This window comes from Bemisia tabaci, chromosome 3, assembly GCF_918797505.1.
Source record: "Bemisia tabaci chromosome 3, PGI_BMITA_v3".
Lineage (NCBI taxonomy): Eukaryota > Metazoa > Arthropoda > Insecta > Hemiptera > Aleyrodidae > Bemisia > Bemisia tabaci.
Window position 1 is genome coordinate 34,254,304 of NC_092795.1, and position 24,766 is coordinate 34,279,069.

General features: G+C 36.3%; 2 protein-coding genes across 3 annotated transcripts; one reads left to right on the forward strand and one right to left on the reverse strand.

Annotated features, from left to right (window-relative positions):
* Positions 1-458: 458 nt before the first annotated feature.
* LOC109043841 (E3 ubiquitin-protein ligase TRAIP) lies at positions 459-11,135 on the reverse strand. Its single transcript, XM_019061159.2, has 7 exons — positions 10,844-11,135; positions 9,340-9,558; positions 7,692-7,850; positions 6,433-6,537; positions 5,370-5,504; positions 3,417-3,609; positions 459-2,508 (listed from the first exon to the last, which is right to left on the reverse strand). Exons 1-7 carry the CDS (start codon positions 10,960-10,962, stop codon positions 2,005-2,007), a joined length of 1,434 nt encoding a protein of 477 aa, XP_018916704.2. The 5' UTR covers positions 10,963-11,135; the 3' UTR covers positions 459-2,004.
* Positions 11,136-11,277: 142 nt separating this feature from the next.
* Positions 11,278-23,731, forward strand: wnd (Mitogen-activated protein kinase kinase kinase 13 wallenda). 2 transcript variants are annotated; one of them, XM_019061160.2, is made up of 14 exons: positions 11,278-11,588; positions 12,396-12,535; positions 13,236-13,483; positions 14,378-14,561; positions 15,247-15,438; positions 15,934-16,092; positions 16,538-16,805; positions 17,410-17,636; positions 18,710-18,860; positions 19,848-20,030; positions 20,369-20,542; positions 21,193-21,374; positions 22,211-22,349; positions 23,318-23,731. In XM_019061160.2, the coding sequence occupies exons 2-14, from the start codon at positions 12,456-12,458 to the stop codon at positions 23,429-23,431; spliced, it is 2,301 nt and encodes a 766-aa protein (XP_018916705.2). In that variant the 5' UTR covers positions 11,278-11,588; positions 12,396-12,455; the 3' UTR covers positions 23,432-23,731. The 2 variants fall into 2 exon arrangements, with proteins under 2 accessions (XP_018916705.2, XP_072154329.1); XM_072298228.1 differs by having other exon boundaries at positions 12,406-12,535.
* The last annotated feature ends 1,035 nt before the right edge of the window (positions 23,732-24,766 follow it).

Sequence of the window (24,766 nt, forward strand, 5' to 3'; positions counted from 1 at the left end):
TTCCAAAAATTACATTTCCTCATTTTACGACTCAATAACTATAATAGAGAGAGCAAAATCAAAAAAATAATTTTATTGGTCATACTCACAGTTTTCTATCGCTTTAAAGTTTTTGAAATTTGATCATTGTGTTGTTATATTTAACTTTTTTTTGCGCTCACCTCCTTCCACGATTGGTCTCTATTTATCCAGACCCAAAAAATCAAAGGCGGTTGACGGAAGAGTGTCAGGGCGCAAAATAATGGCAATCGTTTTCTGGGATGCCAAAGGTATATTAATTGTTCATTACTTGTAACAGGGCAAGAACTCCAATGCAAAAGGTACCTACTATGAAAACTCCGAAAGTCTATGAGTTCAAAACTACTCCTGAATCATTTGTGACCAAAATGTGAATTGATTCCTACCTGTTTGATTTAGTCTAAAGGGTCTATGGTAATGCAGCTATAGCATAGAAAAGCGTAGGATCAGGACTGTTTTATTTTTTTATATTTGTTTAAATAGAAAAAAATCAGTTGGAAACTTACGAATAATATCACAGCATAGTCTTCCTACTACAAACATTAAAATAAGGCATGAAGATGTAGGAGAACTTCTTGCATAGTTCTAAATTTATTACTTTTAATTGTTGCAAAAAAAAACTATAAAGAGCCGTCTGTCGTTCTCTAATACAATAGTTTAACGACCGAAACAATACACAGGACAGGCTAAGATTTGACTCAAAGAGTTGCACAGCTTTAGTGTTGCATTGTTAGTGCTCATTATATTTTGTTAATTCTGATGCGTTGTTGTATTTAAGTGCAGAAAGCTGCATAGAAAATATTTTATTGAGTACACTTCAGTTTAATTGTAATTTACAGATTAGGTGTTCTTTAACTTACTAATATGTTTGCATGTACTTGATAATATTTCATACATTGCATAGGCTTGAATATTTACTCGCATAGCTTGAAATAATCATTGTGTAATCATCGATACTTAAAGATGGACAAAGTAAAGTGATCACTACCACCGTGAATTTTAAAACCTGATAAAGTTACCAATACACACAGCTTTGGCATTATTACTTATTCTTCTACACTATCATTCACACTAGGCCATGGCACAAATTCACAAACGACACATTGAAAGATGGCTGAGAAGTTGAGTGTCTGTTGAGTAGAATCTGCACGATCTTTAACAATTGAGGGTTTGAGAGAGATTAACACAACCCAAATTAAATTCAATCAACAGAATAATAAGGTATGTTAAGCCAGCTATAAATAAAACACAACCATGGCAGCTATCTTAAAACGACCATAGGTAGAAAAAACTAGGATTTTGTATTTGTGAGATGGTTCAGCAGTTCCTCGCTTAAGGCAACATTGAAATCAAATCTTAGCCTCATAAATCCACCTAGCTTTAAGAGAGAGTATCTTGAAAGCAGTTGTTTTCTTTTCTTTAAAGTTGAGGAAAATCAATAAGCCAATGTAAATCCTTGATGACTTATGATATTAGAATAGACGGTTTGATTGCATAAAGGCATTTCAACAAGCCCAAATATTGGGCAGTTGACTGACAATTACCAATAACAAGAGCAATAGCGGAGCAGGACATAAAAATATCCTCATAAAAATGGTGTATCTGAAGTAATATGTAGTTAATTCAAAAAGTTTGACACTAGGTTTGGTGTAGTGATCTTCTCCTGTAACACCTTTGGGTCCCTAATAAAAATTCTAAACTCTCAAAGAGTAGTTTTGAAAATCGAAATAAAAATAGAACTGATACACGTCCAAAGGACAAACTTGAAGGGACATTTTTTACCAGTTGATAAATTTGATAGACTTTAGCCTGATTAGATGACTTGAAATTCTTGGGTACTGCATCATCTAAATGCTTCAAAATTTACATTGAGCTAGAGTTTCTGAAAAACCATCCCAACATAGGAATATAATTAATTTTGAAAAGATTACTTTACCGCTGAAATTTCCTTGTCAATGTATTCAAAGAACTTACAAGCTGAACTTCTTACAACACTTCATCATCGCTTTCACCAGTCAAGTCATATGTTTTTAGGAATGAGCTAATTTTGGGTAGATCTTTGTCCACTTTTTGTTTTTTGCACTGCACTTTCAAATTTGAAACTTTCTTTTTCTTTACTAAAGGACCCAACTTCGGTTGCGGGAAAAGGTCTACTTTTGAGTGACCGCCAAGCCCATCGTAAACTTTATCCGGTCCAGCTGTGCATCCTTGAATTATTCCAATATTTTTCCATGGGTCTGCTGTGAAACGGTTTGCTCGCCCAAAGCTTCGATTACTACTATTATCACTCAAGACCGTATTAATGCTAGATGTACTACGTGGAGATTTTATGCTACTGGATGAGCTGGTAGATGAACTGCTCGTTGAAGCTTGCAACAGAGACGAGGAGCAGGAGGAAGCACCTTCGCCAGCCAATTTGCTCATGAAGGGTCTAACTTTTGGGGCTTCGACTGGGGAGGGAGTGGTTATATCATATGTTGTGACATTAAACTGGAAAAACAAAACAAAAATATGAACTAAGTTATTAGATATTTTTGAATCGATAATTTTCAGGTGAATTTTTATTGGCAAAGAGTAAACATTCAAATATCACACCAGTTTTCCTAAAAATATGTTTCTGATGTTCAGTAAAAACTGGATCCACTTTGCCAGGAAGTTTAAGTGAGCTGGTTATTTCCAAAAACTTCAAGTAGAAGTTAAAATTATCTGAGTTTGAATAATCTAGGACTCGTGTCGCTTAAACAATATTCAAGGATTTTCAACCATACATTCACAGAATTTTGATGAGTTTTCCAAGATTTTTGAGGAGTACCTTTTTTTTAGAAAATACTCAAAAATTTTTAGCAAACAAATTCTTTTAATCCGAAATTTGTTGGACAAGTTCATACACACAAAGTCGAGCAATTGATATTCATAACCATGCAAAATTCTGACAGAGTATTTGAAAGAGCAGAGAGAATAGGAACATTATACAACAGTATAAAGCATTTCTCTTGGCTAGTGATGAGAGAAAAAAGTAATATAATCGTTATCAGAAAATTGCAAAATTGGGAATCAGTTCCAATTTTGAGGATGGATTATCAAAGATAGATCTTTTCTTCATAGATTTTCAAGCGCTTTCTTAAACTTTCCATAATCAAAAGCTTACATATTTTAAACAGATTGAATACAGACAAAGGAAAGAACTGTCACATTTCCTTTGAGAAATATCAGTGATAGCTTAAATGAGAAAAAAATCTGAGATTGAGGTAATAGTCAACATTTTTCTTTCCCCTTTTTCAGAGACAAGGAAAGTAGATCCCATGCAATAACGGATCAGGAGTGCTTGAAATTGCTTTCAAAATTGAACCTCTTAAACAGGACTTGAATAAATAAAATTTTATATTCAAGATTCTTACCGGAGAATCAGAATCTAAATTACGACCGATGAGATTAGCTGGAGCAGGGCTTTCGAAGATCATCCGCTTTCGTAGATTACTTTTTGGACTATTAGCATTTGTTAAAGATTCGTTGGTTTTTTGAAGAGTCAAACAGTTGTTTTTCCACTTCACTAACTCCTTTTCAGCATGCTCTAAGTCTTCTTCTAATCTCCTGAAAAAATAAAAGCACTAGTCATAAAGTAAACAATTTTTTTTTTGTCTGAGGGTGGAGAATACAAGTTTTCATGAAAAGAGTGAAAAGAATAAGAACAAGGAAGTCCTAATAAACAAATAAATTTCTTAAAAAAGAGGGAAAAATTTCAACTGTTCATTCTTCATTTTGCTCCTAACTATTACTGTCTGGGTCCTTGACTGGTCGAATCAGATAGTAACCAACCGTCAGGGGCGTAGCTGGGAAATTTCTCTGGGGGGGGGGGGGGGGGGGCTATGGGACCACTTCTCGTGGTGAAGAGAGCGCGGGGAGGGTGAGGAATGAAGGATCCCGTTTTTCTGGGGGGGGGGGCACGAGATTTCTGGGGGGGGGCACGAGATTTCGGGGGGGGGGCCAGGCCCCCTCCCCCCAGGACCCCCCTAGCTACGCCCATGCCAACCGTAAGCAACTGAAGTTGTAACCACATCTTCTTAGATTCAGATTTTGCATAAATTGCGGTCGTTGTTGCATAGCACAGAAATTTGCACATCCTTCCCAAAATGCCGGAGTGGAATTTTTTTCTTCTTCAAACTTATATAACAGCTCTTCATAAGTAAATTAGTATCAAAACGGATTATGGACGTTTCAGCGGAGCGCTATAGAATCCAAACGGAAAACTCTCACCCAGAGACAGTGACTTTCCTGCAAATTCTTCACCGATATTTATTTTACCAGGAAATTTTGATGGAGAAATAGAAACACACATACTAAAAGTCCTTGCACAGACATAAACGGTAATCACTCACGCTTTGAGGAATAAACAAAGAACTTTTTAAGGAAGTTCAAGGGGTTTCACGATCCTGTTCAAGGCAATTAACTTTCTGAAAAAACTTTGTAAGGGAGGAATTTTGTAAAGCTCAGTTTTGATCTCATTTAACTGAAACAATAATGATACTATTTAATTACCTTGAAATCAGAGTTTTATATGTTTTACAACATCAAATTCTTGCTTCAATATTTTCACATACTTTCTGTTCTCGTGTTACTTAAAACTACTGTCCGACCGGTGCCAATGCAAAAATTTAAGATTTTTAACCTTCCCACATTTTGAGTAGATCATGCTATGAAGCTATGGAACCCAGCCCACTAGACAGTATGCAGGATGACCGATGGATAAGAAGAGAATGGAAAAACTTTGAATGACTGGACAACCCCAAGAGACAAGATTACCTGGACTGCTATAAGGATGCAGAAACTTTCAAAATTCCAGTCATTCTGTCAGACTTTTTCAATGTTCTTGTTTTTGCAGTGTTTCTTTTCTCTGGCATAGCTGAGCTTTTTTTAAAACAGTATTTAGAGGAAACCCATCATAAATTTGGATTAAAAGAGAGGGAGAGGACTGACTGCCTTTGAACTTTCTGCACCCTTGCTAAGAGATGGGCATAAAGCTCGCTACCCTCTCTTGTAAATGATTGATTCATCTGGGATGCTGCTTTTCATTATTTAATTTAACAAATGGTCTTGTTTATTTCTTGTATTTGGTATTAGAGCTTAATAAACAAGGCCATGCCTTAATTGTTGAAAGAAGAGGAAGTGGTTTTGAAATACTTAAATTGGGTAAAAGACTTATGTTTGAAGTAAAAAGTGAAATGAACATAAATAACAACATCGTTAGATATGGATATTTATCTATCATTATCTAATCTATCATTGATCTATTATCTAATCATCATTGGATATGGATGGAAATCTTTAACCTGAAGCTTAGAAAGCATACTTACGTTTTTATGGCTAAAGTATTACGATAATCACTTTTCATAACCGCAAGCTTTGAAACTAGCTCATTTAATTTTTTCTCTCTGGATGCTCTGTCTTCTTTCAAAGATGTTAGTTTTTTCCTCAGATCTACTGATTCCCTGAAGAAAGAAAGAAAGGAAAAATAATTAATTCACGCTGAAAAACTTGCATTATCAAAAATTCAAATCTACTTTCTTGATCTTTCGGTTGAATTTAAGAGCTGGTTTTTTTGTTGAAATCATAGCCTCAATTTACTTTTTTTGACTTTACTAATAATTGTAGACAATGACGTTTGAAATTTGGATAGTATTAAATAAACCAGTCAAAACTGTAAAAATGTGGAGGGAAAGTCGTTCTAACTGCTCAAGGCCTTCCAAAAGACTGTTTTAATTTTAATATTTTTTATATACTATTGTGTAGGGATTCTTGGAAATAATTAGACCAAACCTACTACTCATACAACTGAATTTCATTTAAATTCTTATGATAAACAGACGTACTCTGTTGGAAAAGACGAAATGCAGATCAAATTAGTTTGCTTGCCACCCTGTTATTCCACTGTTATCTCTGCACCCTTAAAAAATGTAAGAAACAATAACTGTAGTCGAATACCCCAACAATTTTGTTAATATAAAATTATTTTCCCCCCATCTGTCCACCCAAAATCAGAGATCTAATTATAGGCGTATTGAAGTTAATGAAACTAAAAATACAGTGAGACGTACTTAGTGGCATTAATTTTATAACTCTTTCAAAAAGGAGGGGTGCGTTTTTCAAAATGGAAAATTTGAGGAATTTCCGTTTGATTGTGAGAAAATTCACAAAAAATTAAGAACAAAACTTTGCAATCACTCTAGGGTGAATAAATAATTTATCGAGTGAAACTTGGCAATGTTAAAATGTTATTGGACGCCCCTATGATTTTATCTTCAGTAAAATAAAATCTTCCATCCTACAAATGGTTGAAAACCCTGCTTTGATATCAAAACCTCAAAATATCATCTTTTGCTGAGGATAAAACTATGCTTAGAAGATCGAGAAAGTTACCGTTTGAACAGATTCAGAGATCTAACCAGGTGATTATGGTTTAGTTTGTTTTCTTTCAAGACTTCCTCACATTCTTCCTGTGATCCATCAAGCAGTCTCTGGACGCTGTATAAAAGAGGTAAAGCATTATAAAATAGTAGCACTTGAATTTGCTCTAAGGAAAGAGAAGAGGGAAAAAAGTGAAAGAGTCATAATGGGCCTGTTGCAAACTTTTGCTAGAGCAAAACTAAGAGTTGTTTCCTACAGATAATGCCTCAAAAATCACGATGAGCGCATCGGCAAAGTCTGAAATGCACTCATAACTTCACAATCTGCGTAAGAAATTTGCGGTTTTTTGAGCTTCCCGCTTCGAAAACGATACTACGGTACAGGTGAACATTTTGTTAGAGGAGTCGTTCCATTGGCGACAATACTCATCATGGCCGACGCCAGTCCGCCAAAACACGTGTGATGGGACGAGATAACACTTGAACAGGATTAAACCATATAACAATCGGCGTGTTTACGTTCATATTTTCCTCGCCCGCCTTAATTGACCTTGAACTCTCCTCGAATTACGCGAGGAACTGCGCAAGCATCGGCCATGATGAATATTGCCGACGATGGAGCGACTCCTCTAACAAAATGTTCACCTGTGCAGTAGTATCGTTTTTGAAGCGGGAAGCTCAAAATAACGCAAATTTCTTACGCAGATTGTGAAGTTATGAGTGCATTTCAGACTTTGCCGATGCGCTCATCGTGATTTTTGAGGCATTATCTGTAGGAAACAACTTTTCATTCTGCTCTAGCAAAAGTTTGCAACAGGCCCATTAAAGAGAGAAATTTTTTAAATTTAAATCTATGACAAGAAACAGGGCTTTGGCTAAAGCGGCACTTTTTAGTGCTTATTAGGATAAATCAAAAATGAAACAAATGGGAAAATTTGCAATTTTTAAAGTTAGTACTTTTTGAATCTTACTGTCTACTCATCCTGAAACTGCCAGCTCATTTTAAAGGTTGCCTTGCAGTCTAAAAAATGGCCACCTTTTGAAAAACCGATTCTGTAATTTTTGTTACGATTGTGTGACTGTATTTGGAAATTATCAGCATATGATACACAGCTATTTAAAAATCTCTTCTTTTCAACAAAAAGGGCAATTATTTTCCCCATTAAGTAGGATCACAATCACTTGGAACAGTATCAATCTGCAGAATGATTATTTATGGAAGCATTCAATGTCACTAATTTAAGATGAACAAAAAAAAAAATTGCAACTTACTTCTTCAAAGACTCAATTTTTTTCTTATATTCTTCTACTTCAAGCCTTTTCAATGATAGCTCTTTGCACTCTGCCTTCATTAGCTTTACTTGGTCCTGCATCGACTTGACGACAGTATTATTCAAGCGAATTTGATCTTCAACCTCTTTAACATGAGCTCTGAAAAATAAATGATAGAGTCAGTGAATGGGTGTTGAGGCACAGGGGCAGAGAATAATCTCATCTTGCGGAAGAAATATACTTTTTAAAACTATACAAGGAGCACAAATGGAATGGAATCATCATTGAATCCATTTGGAAATGCACCTTTCATTTTCAATTGTTAAAATAATGGGACCTTGCCATGAACTACAAAACTATGAATTTGGTCATATGATCCTCTAGGCTTGTTGACAGGGATAGGATTTTCGACCCATGCCATAAAAAATTGAGGGAGTAAGCTGAAGGGTTTCCTCAGCAGATCATGACCGTTGGTTTGGAGAAAAATGAAGTTTGACACTTCACAATGTTTGTATAGAGGATGAAGCCTTTATCCATGGCCTTTTTATACTTCCCAACAGCCAAGTTAGCTGGTCAAATTTTTAATAAAATGCAGGAATTGACACTATATAAGCACCTGCAACAGTGGGTAAACACCGGCCGCCAGGTAGCGAGAGCCTTGATGCAGTCTGCTCATGAGTCTATTTGTGCATTTTATGCCGAATTCGAACTCCCACTTCAGCTGTCAAGGAGTACAGTCCTTTGCACACCAGCCTAGTTATATCAGCCGACATTTACTTCAAATTTGATACAGACTGTCTACAAGCCCCAATCAACACCGATGACCGTTGCGTATCCAATTCAGACACAGCCATGTCAATTCAATATAGATTTAGAATAAATGCTTACATAAGAATTCTATGCCACTGAGTCAAAATTGAAAACGAACATTCAAACCAAATCCACACTGATTCCACTCTACTGCGGTGCATGGAATATGTGCTGCAAGAGCCAGACATGTTAGAACTTCTTACACATGTTAGACATGTTGGATACTTAAGTAATGTACAGTTAATAAAATGGACCTTTCGCTCAGATTTTGGAATTACAATGCCCTACAGTGGTTTTTAAAAAAAAATTGGAGAGAACATTGAAAGAAAGTATTTAAGTTGTTTACAAGAAAAATTAGTGGACACTTGTATTCATTCTACATATTGGTAGTTTTATTTTACGTGAACGCAAACGCACACATAAAGGTAAAAAAAACTAACATCTATTAATGCAATGGACACCTTCGAGAATAAAATTTTTTTTCTTTCCAAAACATTTAAAAAATTTCAGGATTGCATTCTGACAGACAAACAGTGCTTAGATGAGAGAAAAAAATCAACATGGGAAAAAGAGGCTGCATCCTGATTTTATAATTACAATGATGAACTTTAATAGTAAAGAAGCAGTTTATTAAAGAAGAGATCCAGTTTAGCAGAGATGAGACATCATCTGATTAGAGATCAGATCATGAGATCAGAGATCATCAGATCATCTGATCAGAGATCTGATCATCATCATCAGAGATGATGTCTCATCTCTGCTGGAGTCTTTTTAAAAACTTGTAAACTGACATATTTTAGTTCAGTCAAGTAATAGACCAGGAGGAAGGGGCACTTACAGCAGATTTTTGTTCTGAGACTTAAATTTTTCATTTTCTTCCTTCAAGTTTTTAATATCCAAATCCTTCAGTCTAATTTGGTATGTGAGGTTATCCAATCTATTTTTCAGTTTTTCTGGTGCCTCTTCATCATCTCCACCACTCGTCCCAAGGCTGAGGAACATGCGAACAATATTGTTTTCAGAGGCTCTTTGTCGACATTGCGGACAACTTTTCACCCTAAGAAACAACAAAGATATTTTAAGGATAAATTAATTAATGGTTTCTACAAGAATATATCTTTCATTCTAAATTGAGACAGAGAAATAATGTATTTTGTTTTCGAGGTTTAGAGTCAGTATAAATCGGAAAGTTTTCATAGAATGAGCTTGATTAGCGCCTTGAGATATTTTATTTACCTAGAACTGGGGAAAGAAAAGAAGAGACAAATGTCACATCCAAAAATTGCACCATTTAACAGATATTTACATGCTAACCGATGGGCCAAGTGATGATTGATGCATCCAGACTGATGTGATTTTTGTCTCTTCTTATCTTTCCCCAGTTCTACCGGATGACGTGCAAGTTTGTTTGTCACTGAGATTGCTTACCCGATCAAGACAAGGTTTCCGCCCTCTCTTTGATGATAGAAGAAAAAATGTAGGGAGCTGCATTGCCCTTCTTGTGGATTCAGTGGATTTACTTAGAAACTGGCTAAAAATTGTCTCCTTGATTAGCATGTTGTTCCTTTGTTACACTATTTTTTTGATGACACCAGAGATATCATGATGGTTACTTCAATCAATGAAAGTGTAACATTAGTCAAGGAAAAAAATTGAGTGTAGCAATGAAAAAATCACCCAGTTGAACAGGCAAATGAAACAGTTTTTCTTCCTCTTTCTTTTTAGGTTGCCTTCGACAATTTTGATTTGCAGAGAAATCAGCCTTTGAAATTCTATAGTGAATAGGAAAGCTCTAAACTATTATTTTTCTAATTATAAATTGGCTCTACTTTTAATTTCGTAAGAAATCAACATATTTGTTCAGTTGGAACCACTGCGTACGTAAAACTTAATTTCTCTCTGATCATATAGGGCAAGCTCTTTGAGTGCCTACAGTGTGATGATGAGGGTTTGCAAAGGACATCTGTATCTACATCACCTACTTTGAAGAGAGTAACCAAAGATGTATGAGACACTCAGTCACAAGTCAGTGGATGCAAGCTGCGGCCTGATTACTGAAACTATGTCGATACGATATGACAAGACATAGCCTTATCTTAACCATGCGATATAAACGCTATCCCATGTCTTATCAGGCTGCTTTAAGCTTTCAATAATCGGCCTGCTGGCTTGCATGCCCTAAGTGGATAAAATGAGCTAACACCATACGACAAGAGTTATCACAGGGACCTCGAGAGTGAAAATCTTAAGGCAGATTTTTCTGACATCTTCGGGCAGATAGGTTCAGTTTCAGGTAGAAATTCCCATTAAAAAGGAAGTTAATTTTTAAAATATTATTTTACCTTTCAAACCAATTCATGAGACAAATGTAATGGAACATATGACCACACGGAGTACAGCATATTGACTCGGAGTCATTCCCTGTGAACAAGTCACTGCAGATAGTACAAGAGATGAGCATGATTGAACATCGAAATGAAACACACTCAAAATTTACACAAATAAATACGAGTCTGTATGAAAAAGGTGCACCATGAGGATCACTGTCCTTCTTGTTCTCAATAAAAGAAAAGTGAAAAATGCAATCTTTTGGAGATAAGGAAAGTAAACAAGTTCATAACCTGTAGAATTTCAGCGGTGCGCGGCGCGGGATAAAAAGTAAACAAAGTAATAATTACGTCATCGCAGCGAACTTTCATGACGTCATTCGGCGCATAAGCTGCAGAGCTTTTTCTTGGCGCACAGTGGTGTGGGTTCTCCATATGGATTTTATTGGCTTCTTGTTGTGCTTTCGTCTTGGCTTGTGGGTGGCGTCATTGCTTGTTTTCGCGTCTGATTTCATTTAAATTTGATTTATGCTCTCTGGTCTCGTGAGTCTCGTGGAGTTGTAGTTCTCTAAAGTTGTAAATGTCATCCAGTCACTGTGTTAGAGATAGAGACAAAAGTGTTCTATGAAGTTCTGTGTCTTCTGTGTTTGACGTCTTCAGCCCGCTACCGTTAGTAATGATCGACCGATTGTGATTTTGCTAGTGACACGCTCATCCTCCCATTTATCTCATCAATTTGGGGTTCAATTCTTCACATCATGTAAGCGTTTTCTAGTCTCTTTGGGTTTTCATTCAATAAGCCACCCTTCTCCAACTCTCAATGCATCAAACATAACCTAACCTCAATATTATTTTTTTGAGCATTCTGTTTAATTTAATGAAATAATCCAAACAACCATTGCAGGAAATTACCTTCCCGATGGCAGGTCTACCTCTCTAGTGCATTAAAAACTTATGTTATACTCTCGGCTTTTAGCTAGAATTAGTTATCAACACATGACATTATCTTTCTGCCACTCCAAGGTCATCCTGTTGTTTACCGCGTCACACAAGAAGTTTTCTTGTTGGATTACCTGTATTCCGCCCCCCCCCCCCTTCTGGAAGTGGGTTTTCATTGTCTAATGTCATGCAGAATCTAAGATTTGTAGGGGACAGAGAGCTGTTTCCTACATCATGTCATCGCACAACTGTCAGAGTCTACGTCAAATAAGTTCATGCACTTTTGAACTACGACAGAAGATGCTCTAATGTCTGACTTGCACTGAAAGTAAATGCAAAAATCAAGATGACAAAGCCTTTGTCGCAGTCTTCAAGTGCGTAATTTTATTTTGGCGTTGTCGCTATCCAGTCTTAATGTCTAGTAATCCAAATTGAAACAGCACAGTCCGGCTGTTCCTTTTACAATGATGAAATTTCATGGACCAAAGCCTAAATAGTACTTTTTGCCATTGTAAATCATTGAATACCTCACCTGTCACCAGAACAAAGCATTTATCCAATCAGTCAATGATTTCAGAATTTTAAGATTGTCAAGCTAAATATCGCATAACCATTGTTATATCATCAGATGCCCTCAGGAAGGTTGATGATTTGCCGAATGGACCCAGAAAACTCATAGAATCCGAAAATGCATCCAGCAGTTGTTGACCCGAAAGTCTCATTGGAAAGCGTTGACTTGGCCCAAATGCCAGATGCAATTCCCAATCGGTAAGACACCTAGGCTTTATAAATTAACAATACCTAGAGAATATTTTCCAAAGTGTCCCTAATGTAATCTTGTTGTATTCATAGTGGTAAAATACGTGCAGGTGTTTCTTGCAATTGAAATTTCTCGTGCTTCTTCAGTGAGTCTGTAATCCTCTATGGGATGGTGTAACGATTTTGTTACTGTGTATTTTTAGGGTTTCTTAAAAAAAGAATCATTCCTTTGCGGCATGATGTTGCACTAATACTATAATTTTTAAATTTTGAAAGATGAAAATGAAACTGAATGTCTATATGAAAGCTACAGCAAAGATTTGTGTCCCTCTGAATCATAAATCAATTCATGCCATTGAGATTTAATTGATTTTTGACTTACTGATGACAAAATACTTATGAATTAACATAAGCAACTCGCACAAAGTTTTGACATGAGGCTGTGTTTTATGTGATGTTATGTGTTTTGGTTCAAACCATCACAAATCAACTGTGTCAAATATTGCAAGAATGGTGCAGGCACTGAATTAGTCTATTCCGTGAAATAATTTGTGCCCAAGAAAACATAAAACACTCCTCTTGACAAGGATATGAATGATAGACTTACAAGGTTTTTTGCACGCAAAACCCTTTTCCTGAAAATTATAAATAGATTCAAACATTTTGTGTTGAAATATGTGACTTAAATTAAAATCCGATTACATTTCAGAGTGCTATGTCTTGAAGATGATGTCGAGAAAATGAGTCTTGATTCAATATCAAAACCACCGCTGGACTCGACGGACTCCTCTGTGGATGAGGAGCTGCCAGTAGGCCCGATTCTTCAAGTAGAACATGATCCTAGAAACACTGTGACCAATGAAATGGGTTGGATTGATGGTCTACTGGGTTGTTTGCGTCCTGTGTGGACCATCATTGGCAAAGTGACGACCAATGAAATGAAAGCAACACTCCAGGGTACAGTATTACATCTTTTACTATGGATAAGACTGGTGCAAGACGAGTATCACTTACATTTTACCATTTGATATCCTGTGTACAGTCTTTTTAAGAATTATCATGAATATACAATTGTTTCTTCGCAATGTTTGTGGCCTTGACATCGTTTATTCATGTCAAAACTGTGAAAAAGAAGGGGGCGAAGAGAGATTTTGCACAATTGTTTCTCGAGTAACAGAAAGAGACTTGTGAGTATTGAACTTTAGGCAATACCCCTCAAATAGTTTTTGTCTGAATTATGAAAACTTGGGATCCAGCTTTTTCTTGATATGAAGGCCTGATTTCTAATATTTCAGTGAGGAGCGAAATTTAATTTTTTCCCTGGGAAATGCGAATTTATCGTCATTTTCAAACGAATGGCAGGAAAAATCGACGGTGCAGTTATCTAGCTGGCTAGATTTTTGCCTGTTGGGGGTTTGCCTGTTTTCTTAACTTGGTTTTTTTTTTTTTTTTTTTTTTTTTTTTTTTTTTTTATTTATTTAAATGTATTGTAACTACTACAAGTATTTTCTTGTATCTACCCACATGATTTAAAACTAAACAAATTGCAATAAATTTACAGGGTAATGTCAGATAATACAATGATTAACTTTGTAATAGTATCAAGTTTTTGTGCATTTGCTTCTTTTCTTTTCCTTTTAATTGTCATTAAACTTGTAACCATCCCTCTGAATGTCTTTAAACAAGAAGAAGTTTTACTGAATTTTTCTAATACCTTTTTCTTTCTATTATATTGAATTTAAGAGGAAACGCTGCAGAATGTTACACAAACCTGTAGGAAAGGATCACTCGTATTCTTGTGATCACCGACTGAGAGAGTATGAACCATCAGTTAAACTGATTTTGTTTCAGATGATTGGGAGATTGCTTTCGAAACCATTAGTGATCTGCAATGGCTTGGATCTGGGGCACAAGGTGCTGTTTTCAGTGGGAAACTGAAAAATGAAATTGTAGCTGTTAAAAAAGTTAAAGAACAAAAAGAAACTGACATTAGGCATTTGAAGAAGCTGAATCATCAAAATATAATTAAGTTTAAGTAAGTACTGCTTTCACAGTTTTAATATGCAAGTATCCGCTGAGTTGCTTTCAGTCTTTACTAAGTAATTGCTTGCAACACCTGCCAAACAATGAACTTGCTCCAGGATTATTTTACCCTGTTTTCAAGGTCAATGTAAAATTTTTTTGTTGAAAGCCTTACGCATTTTCACTCTTGAAGCAACAGGTCTTATATCTATTTTAAAAAAAATTCTTAATAGGACACTTGTCAGGCTCCATTGGTTCAGTGATGCTGGAAAAGAGAGAGAGCCAGTGAGTGCTGGTAGTCAAAATGGAATGTTTTCAGATGTACATATTTTAACAATCAGTAACAATGTGTGACAGTATACCATTCCTATTATGTTTAAACGTTACCGAATATTAGAAAGCAGGACCTATTTTTTAAAAAATAGTGCTATTACTTACGCAGATTGTGCAGTTTGAAGTGTCTTTCAGGCTTTCCTGATGTCCTCATCATGATTTTTCAGTCATTTTCCACAAGAATTATCTATTCTTTTTGCTTTGGCTGAAGTTTACAACAGGCCCATCACAAATACTGAGCAAGCTGTTTCTGTCAACTGAAATCTCCGTAATATGAAACTTCCAACAGGTTATTTTGAAAATGGAAGAATCCAAGTTAGTTCCCTTGATAGGCAATTCAGTGTTGTATTTTTTTTTATTTTCAGAGGTGTTTGTACACAAGCTCCGTGCTATTGTATTATCATGGAGTTCTGTCCATTTGGTCCACTTCACAGTCTTTTGAGGAATGGGGAAGAAGTACCACCTCGGCGGCTGGTCTCATGGGCGAAGCAGATCGCTAGTGGCATGCACTACCTGCACTCAAACAAAATCATACATCGGGACCTGAAAAGTCCCAAGTAAGGATCTATTATTCTTTTTCTCTAATCACCGCAGTAAGTATGTTAACCAATTTTGCACTCCATCTTGAACACGGGGTCTGTTAAGCTGTTTCACACAAGTTGACATCGCTCAGAAGTCATGTTTTAAGTTAGATACAGAGTATTTCAATGATTCCCTCTTGTTTGAAAGGGCATCATGTTATTTAGAGACAACTACTGAGAAAAATAAATAGACTGTAAATTAAGAAACAATTCTTAACTTTTTTATCAAGTTTTTGCAAAGGTTTTGAATGAACATTTGCATGTCTCTTTCCCATGCGCAAATTTTCTGGTTTCTCTTTTGTTTGTTTCTTTACATTAATTATATTGTTAATTTTCATCGCATAGGATCATCTGATTTTATTCCTCTCCAAGCAGTACTTTAATCTGCTTCTGCATGCTTTTGGTTTTTTAACATTGATGAGTTTGGAATTTTCTGAGTAGGTATCATGAATCTTTTGTTTTTGTTTATAGTGTTCTCATTGGTCAGGGAGAAGTTGTGAAGATTAGTGATTTTGGCACCAGCCGCGAGTGGAATGACATCAGTACAAAAATGACATTTACCGGCACTGTTGCATGGATGGCTCCAGAAATTATTCGCAACGAACCATGTTCTGAAAAAGTTGATATCTGGTAAGTTATTTGTCTTTCTAAACCTAGACTGAGAATTGTGTGAAATTATACGAGAATTGGAATGTATCTAACTATTTTTACCACCACAAACTTTTACAGGAACTCATCTATTTCATCAAGTAGGTCACTGGTGACGGACAGATGGAGTCTTTTTCCAATATTTGATGTTAGTCTATGTTGTTGGAGTGTTTTATTTTTCTTGGTATTAGTTTGGTGTGCATAAATACCATGGGACAGGATTTTTTTCAAAACAACTTTTTCTCAAAATCTTGAAAATTTCATTTTGCCCTCCTTTTCTCCATGGTACTCGGCAAATGTTTTGCCCTGCACTCACTCCATTCACCAGGGTAATTGGTCCGTTTTGCCAAAGCAAAATTCCCCATAAAAGAAAATAGTAAATTATGGGCAATTGAGACTGACTCCCTAACTCTACTTCGGTTTTCAGGTCGTATGGTGTTGTTCTTTGGGAAATGTTGCTCTGTGAGAAGCCATACAAAGATGTTGACTCATCGGCAATAATCTGGGGTGTTGGTAGCAGCTCTTTACACCTTCCGATACCGTCGTCCTGTCCTGAGGGCTTCCGGCTCCTTGTCAAACAGTGCTGGAGTGCCAAGCCACGGAACCGACCCTCCTTCAAACACATCCTCCTGCATCTCAATATTGCAGGAGCAGAGGTTCTTCAAACGTCGCCAGAAAAGTACTTTAAAGCTCAGGTATATTTTATTAACATGTTGACTCTGTGATCAAAGATCAGTAAAAAATAATCATTATTAAGTATCCAAATGCCTTTTCTCACCCACCTTGGATTCCTCAATAAGTGATACACACATTTGCCTTGGTTGCTGGATTTAAAACACGGATAATACCAAGGTGGAAGAAACCATAGTGTGCACTACTGTGATGGATGAAGTCATCCGCCATGTTTTTTGCCGCAGATGATTTAGAATCTATTGAGCAGCCATCTGTAATATCAACAGGGTCGCTACCGCTCCTAGTATCAATATCAACAAAGCTTGGTCAGGGAAGTTAGGAATTTTGATCTGTTAAGCAGCTGTTGGTATCATCCTTTTGGACGTCTTTAACCATCAAGCATCATTTCACAATTTTTTCAGTTACAATGTATAGGTATTACAGTCGGCCTCTTGTGGTGTAGTGGTTGTAGCACTCCATAATCAGGAGGTCCCAGGTTTGATCCCTGGCCGAGCAGCTGGTGCAGCAATCTTGGACAGCTGGTCTTAAAAACAAATCATATTTAATTGTATAAATTTACTTAAAATAAAATTAAGCTCCATTCTACCAAGTGACGTTTGTCAACAGGTCAAATGGAAGGAGGAAGTGCAATCTCATATGCAGCAAATGCAAACCAACGGCAGCAGCGTTCCAAAATTTGAGGAAGCAAATGCGAAGAAAATCAATGACGAACTGAAACATACTCAAGACATTAGAGAACTTTATGAGCACAAGCTGGAAAAAGTTCATGATCTCTACCTGGAAGTTCGTGCGGCTAAGTTCCAAATTGAGCAACGGGAGAAAGAAGTAGCCAAGTAAGAAATCTGTATAAAATCTTCTTCCTCCTCTCTTTCTCCTCTTGTTGAAGCAGCACAGCATGAGAGAAAGTCTCTCAAAAGAGTTGTGGTTTTTAGCTTAACCACCTGTATGCCTAGATATGGTTCAAATAAAGATCCAACTTTGATTTCTTGAATTCTATCTCTTTCTAAGTCCAGCCGGAATTGAGATCATCACCATAGTGTATTGAATAGTATTTTTAAAATAATAGGAAGCCAAAAACCCTAATCCTAGGGAAATGATGAAAGGTTTTTCTTCAGGCTGATTATTGGAATTGATAGACAAAGCGATGAATAAGGAAAACAAAGGGAAAATAAAACGATCCTATTTTTTGAGAAGGGTGGTTATTATCGACTAAGAAGGAAAATGATGGACTAACTGTAGGGTCTGTCGTAAGTTGCTGTAAGATAAGCCATCACTTACCTTCTTTTTCCATCGCAACCACCGGCTTCCATCAAAAGGATTGCTTTATTTTCTCTTCATCTTTGTCTATAGTTTTGTCCATCAATTTCAATGATCAGCCCGCAGGTGAAACAGACCAGATATTTTAAGCATGATTTGGAGAGTCATTATCCAATTCAAAGATATGTAAGCTAGCTTACTTCGTCACTCCTGTGACTTAAGGGTGTATCTCAATTTCCATGTAAGCCTTGTTTTCCACATAGCTCTATGATTTCTAAGGCCCTGGCAGAAATCAAGTTACGCCCTCATATATGAGGAGTGATAACTTGTGTGATCAATCGAATTTTCTTTTTATTTACATTTTAGATTTACATTTTAGATGGCTCCAACAGTCTGCCGTGTAGTAATGAAGTCCCAAATCGCCCAACATTTATGATGGCCATTTCACACTCTCATCACATTTAAATAAATCAATCACCCTCCTTGATTCCCAGTTTTCTCTAAACCAGGAAAAAGTATTAACAGGTTATGACGTGTATACAGCATTTTAGAAAATGAAAAGTTTTAACCGTAAAATTCTCTGTATTCCATCTGTAATCATTGTAATCATTGTAATTCTGTTCTGAGCAAGATTCTTTTATTGTTATAGACGTGAAAAGCAGCTAGCTAAAATGAATAAGAAACGTTGTTTCAAACCGGTGTCAAGGCATAGCGATAGGTATCCTAAGCACCGAAAGTCTGAATCTTCTACGCCATCTTCTCCAGACTACCCTCATTTCAATACAAACTACACAAGTCAGGTAATTTTCTATTTTTATTTTCATGCCAATTGTTTTCAATGCCAAATTATTTTATGCTAATCTAAGCATTCTACCAAGTCTTAACTTATAAAACTTCTAACTTCTATTCAGCAAATATCCCAAGAATAATTAAATTTTTCAATTGTTCATCCCATGTCGAATGCAGAAGTGCCAGCCATTTTTCATATAAAGAACAGGCAGGCATGGTGAGAAGTATGAAATGGGAAATATTCCGATACCCTTGGTGAATGATATGCATTTATTTTGAATAGCTTGGTTACCTGGTGGTGTACCTTACCATTCATTTAGTTCCCAAGCTTCTTGAGATCTTCATCTTGCTCTGCAGGAACAGATTTTACCACATGAAAAATATTTTATGCCAACTAATAAATTTTAAAACGTTGAGTTTTTAAGTGCTCAGCCTCTATGACAAGTTTCAAGACCTGTAATATTTTCTGTAATATATTTACAAACCAGATTTATGAAACCGCCTTTAATACCTCCATGAGGATTGTCAAATTGAACTCATAAACTTTCATAGTTGCATTCATTATGAGCTTTCATCATTGAAGTATTTAACAATAGATATTTTCGGAAACATATCCATTTCGAGTGTTAACCGCCAAAAGTTTAGGAATTAAAGTTTTGAAAGATTTTAAGTTTATGCTGAGAAAGGTCTTTTTTTTTGTTCTGTCCCAAAGAAAATTCCAATCCTACAATAGAAAGTTGCTGTTTAAAAACTGAGAGAAAGATATCTGTTTGCTCCCTGAATTTCATTTTAAAATTTTGAATGCCCTGAACAGTAGATCCAATCAATTATCATTACGGGGCATTCCTCTTTAGTTTCCAAGATGCAGCGTTTTTAAAAAAATTATCTTTTTTCCTCTCCTAAAAGTTTTTGAACAGTTCATGTTGAATTTGACTTTTAACACAAGCACAAAATCTATGCATGGCTTTCCTGTCAGTAACCTGCAATCTTGATTGCAGATGAAGCTGAATGACAAAATGCTGTCACCTGTGAAAGTGCCGTTATATACTCAGTTGAATCGAATCTCAAAACCTGAGTCTGTTGTTGGAACCTCTCCAACTCAGCCTCGTAGAAGTAAACCTAAGACACGAGCAACCAACCCTTCCAAATATATGTTCCTAACGCTTTGTCCAGAAACTGAGGTAAGAAAAATCACTAAGCAGAAAAGAATACATTCTTTTTTTTGAATCAGCATTCTGCTTGTTCATCAGTGGTAGGCAAAATTCATCGAAAGAATTCATTATTCAAAATAATGCTCACCACTAACTACCTCACAGACCTTCTGTCTCTTCAACAATTTGCCTTTTTTCTAACCAATGTAGTTCAGTTAATTCGTAATTATTAGCAAGAGTGTGGAAATTGGCTGACCAAAACTGGTTGGATAGTTGGGATAAGTAAATGTGAATTTTCTGCCAAAAATGTAAAAATAATAAGAACTTACTGAGTATCATCTTGATTAAAAAGTGGCCATTTTTGACAGGTTGATAACTGGATCTGCAATAATACTAGGGTAAGCACAGAGACTCAAACAGAATCGCTGGATCTTTGTCAGATTCCTATCGCAAGGGGCATAAGCCGGACAACATCTCCGTCGCCTATTCACATGGGGAGTCCAACGGACAGTCTCAATGGAAACACTATTTTTATGAATCAGGTAACGCTTCGCCTGTTTTTTTAAAGACCAATAAATGGTGAATGATTTTATTGAATTGAAAATGAGGGGCTGTGGGGGTTTTTACATTTCAACCCTTCGCTAGAATCAGATGTTGCGACCCTCTGTCCACAAAAAAATGCCCCCTTTTTTTACTCTGTCTAATTTAATGCCCAGATCACGGTAGAAGAAAAGTCCAACCAAACCAGAACTAGGACTGTTAGAAGGTAGCAATCCAAAACAAATAATTTTGCGAAAAAGTCATAAAAATTAAGACTGGTATGTTTCATCATGCTCTAAATTGTCACGTTAATATGCAACTTCATGATCTTTATCAACTCTAAATTGAACCAAACAACCTTGAGTTACAAGACTGTATTTTTCTCCCCAACAATTTAAAAATTTGAAGTAGTTGGATGTTCACTTGGGATGTGTCCCTTTTCCTGTGTTTAGTCACTTTCTTTAAAATTGTGGTGTGAAAACTTTTACCTCAGCTAGATCAGTCTCCTCATAAAAAGGAAATTGTAACTGTGAAAAGTAATCTATGACTATTTCCTCCCAATTTTTTCAGGCGGTTATATTCTATATTTGACTCAGTGTGTCTGAAATATATTGTGTTTTGATAATCAAAATATGTTTATTTTGCTTGCCAGGTGACGGGACGAAAGTGGGCTGACAGGCCGAGTGACGATGATGATGATCATCTAGAAAGCCTTGGGCGGAAAGTGACTGAAATTTTAAACGTTAACTCATCCCACCACCCGGAAGACAGCTCTGGGCGAGACGAGGATGACTCAAACTCAAATCATCTAGTTTATATTCTCAGGCGAAAAAGGTATTGAAGTTTTTTCAATTTGAACTCTCAACTTTGAAAGTCACTGAAACCACAGTCAATGAATATCGATGGATGGAGTTGTATGAACAATGAAACTTTTGAAACTGATGTTGCATAAAATGAAAAACTTATGCCTTGCAATCTGGTACTACTCCAGACTGCTGCAATCAAAAGCGAGTCTTTTAATTTGTGCAGCGATAATTCTACTCACTTGTTACAATTGATTGAAATTTGAAGTTATCCATGTGACAACCCGATATAAAAAACCGGCACTTCGCGTTGATTTTTTTTTGGGGGGGGGGGGGCTTCGACCCCCCAAGCCCCTACTAATATGAAAATAAACGAAAATGAGTAAATATCAATGCATACTTAAAAACGTCTGCGCATTCAGCGCTAATTTCTTTTGTTGCAGCACGCCAATGACTCCCTTTGCAATCTGATTGCATGAAAAATCCCCCTTCGATTGTGGTCGCAAACTTATGATGTATCTGGTCAATCCATAGTTAATACCTCCGGTCCATCGACAGATGAGTTTACTGGTTGAGGGACACATGATTCGAATTGTCAATGGACCGGTGGAATTTCTTGTCGATTGATTAGTGGAAGAGCTATGGATGAGCCAGTCCAATCCTTGGTTGATTAACCAGTCAAAACAGTTGTTGATCAACTGGTCGCATAGCAGGTAATTTGAGACAATGGAATGGTTATTCTAGAGATAATTGGAATGGTCGGATGACATAAATTTTCACTTGGTGATCGACGGTCAATCCCACTGGTTGATTGACATCTATTTGGTTTAATGCTTAATTTATAATTTTTAATGTGTTATTTTACAGCTCAGGACGAAGACCCATAGGACCCGGTTCCAGAATCAGGCGGCATCATAGGTCTTCCTTCTCTTCAATCACTCGCTGTGCAATAGATGATGAAAATGCCGATAAAATGTCAATCTCTTCTGACTCACAACCTCAAAAGGTATTCCTCAATTCCTTCCCTCTTCGTTCTGCATCTTTTTTTTCTTTGCAGATGAGGATCTTATCCGTCTACTTTTCTCCTTTTTAAATTGCATTAAAAAAGGGAAAGTTTCTCAGTTTTTCATTTTTATTGGGAGAAAGGTTTCATACGATGGCACCCATTTTGAGTCCCATGCCAACATTAATGTAATCTCCATTCATTCATTCATTGAGTTTTATTTTTTAAAAATGGTATCCCTCTGGTTTGCTCCTCACCTGTACTAAATTCATTTCAAAGCTCAATAAGGATAAATGTACTTTCTAAATTGTGAGTATACGTGTAAACTCATGACTCGTGACTCTTCTTATTCATCCTGTTTTTGAGCAATCTTAATCAAGGGACAACTGTTCTTTTTTTCTATTAATAATTGTTGCAGCCCCATTAGATCCCCAGAAAAACTGTGTTGAGTTTCATTTTTATTATATCAAACTATGGCTGTCTCAGGGGAAAGAGATTTTAGTGCAGGAAAGTTTAGAGTTGAGGCATTGATACCTACTCTATTTGGAGGAGTAATTTATCAACATTTTAGCACTTTGAAATCTGGAAGCAACTTGCAGTTATAATGTTTGAAGTTTGCTGTTTCAAAAATGTAGTTTCAAGCGAAAGGTATTCTAAACCTCAAGATGCTGGAAAGGTTCACTATTGCGGAATTAAAATGGGCCTTTGAGCCCTATTATAGCCCAAAAATGGACAGAACTGCATTTTACAATAAGAAACCACTATCTTTGATTCAGTTACAAGAGCACCCACCTGCATAAGAAACCCTATGGCAAATATGTTGTTTCTTTTAGGAGTGTGAAATAAAGGTCCTTATTCGTTCTCTTAAACAACTCGCATCCATTTAAAGGTCTTTCATATGAACTATCGTAATTAGAGTTTCTTCATCTCCAGTTCAATTTCAATTTCTTTTTTTGTTTTATTATTTCCAGAGAACTGCAAATGGTATAAGTTCCGACTCGGACATTGAATCCAACAGTCTCAGACCACAACAAAATCTGGACGAACAAGCTCTCAACCGTCTACAAAGCAACTGTATTGTCTAGTTTTACTCTGTCGCTCACAGTCTAATAATTTATTTTACTTAAGTTACTTTATCGTTAAGTTACAACGGTTAGTCTGAAATATTTTTTAACTTCCAAGTGTAGCTTAACTCTTAGTATGTTCTGGATGAGTCTTTGGTTCAACCAGCCAGCGGCTCATTTTTAACAAAGCGTGCTTTCGGTGTCTCAAAATATGACAAGTATTTGTTTTTGTTGTAGCTAGTCCATAGTTTGTGCTAAGAAGAATCTCAATTCTCTCCTTTTTTTTGAAGGAAGTTGCAATTATATACATTCCCAGTGAAAGTTATCTTCTTTTTTTCTTCAGTTTTCCTCTTTTAACTGAGAGTCATCCTAAAAGTAAGTTTTGTCGTTTACATCTCAGAAACTTAAAAGGATAAATCCAATATGTTACAAGTTCCTGATTTTGTATGTATAGAGCTTTTCTAAGAGCCAAGTTTTTTAAATTTGGACCAGTAGTTATCAAGGAACTCTTGTTTTTTTTAGGCAGGAACCCCTCCCCCTCCCCCAAAGCTCTGTCCATCAAACGAGTAACCCTATTGCAGACACTCTCTCTTGAAACTAATCATGAGCACTTATTTAAAAATTTATGAAGCGTTTGATTGTCAAATTTTAGATTTCATGGCAAAAGTTCATGCATCTTGTCAATTACATACTGTCAGTTTTCTTAAAATAATCATCAAATAGCATTTCCCGTTTAATCTTCTCTTCTAGAATGATTAAGAGACCCAAACCAATATTCGTCCTGTGCATGCTTTTATGTCCTCTCGCAAAGAGATTAATGCATTGATACATTTTTAAAAATTCAAACACAGTCCAAAAGCAAGATGATATTTAGTGACAAACTTGTGACACAAGTTTTGACTGCGTTAATCTGCACTGACACAGACAACGGTTTTCTACGACGTAATGGTACACACTACAATGTGGCTGACGACCATTTTTCATGTCAGTGCATATAAGACTATCGATTCGCAGGTCGTCAAAACTTGTGTCATAAGTCTGTCAATAAATATCGTCTGACTCTGGACTGAAACTGGGAGTAAATTATTACAAACGTAGCGCTATTTTCATTTTCCACAGCCAAAAAACAAATGACAATGTGAAATCTACAATCTGCAACAGTATTTGATGACTCTTATCACTGATACTTTGACCAGTTAATCATGATCGAGCACTTTAGATTTTTGTTTAAATTCTTCTCTTTTGCAAAAATCAGGAAAATCCTTCCTCATTACTGATTCCTCACACAAAGACAGCAAGGACCATGATTAAGCAGCTGCGAAATGTATATTGGTGTTGGGTAGTAGTTTTCTGCAC

Excerpts from the sequence above, each read along its gene's own strand:
- wnd (XM_019061160.2), top strand. The coding sequence starts at position 12,456 with ATGCATCCAGCAGTTGTTGACCCGAAAGTCTCATTGGAAAGCGTTGAC. Across the intron at positions 13,484-14,377 it reads AATGAAAGCAACACTCCAGG|ATGATTGGGAGATTGCTTTC; the intron begins GTACAGTATTAC and ends ATTTTGTTTCAG. Across the intron at positions 20,031-20,368 it reads CGCTTTGTCCAGAAACTGAG|GTTGATAACTGGATCTGCAA; the intron begins GTAAGAAAAATC and ends CATTTTTGACAG.
- LOC109043841 (XM_019061159.2), bottom strand. The coding sequence starts at position 10,962 with ATGCTCATCTCTTGTACTATCTGCAGTGACTTGTTCACAGGGAATGAC. Across the intron at positions 9,559-10,843 it reads CTCATGAATTGGTTTGAAAG|GGTGAAAAGTTGTCCGCAAT; the intron begins GTAAAATAATAT and ends GTTGTTTCTTAG. Across the intron at positions 6,538-7,691 it reads AAAATTGAGTCTTTGAAGAA|CGTCCAGAGACTGCTTGATG; the intron begins GTAAGTTGCAAT and ends TCTTTTATACAG.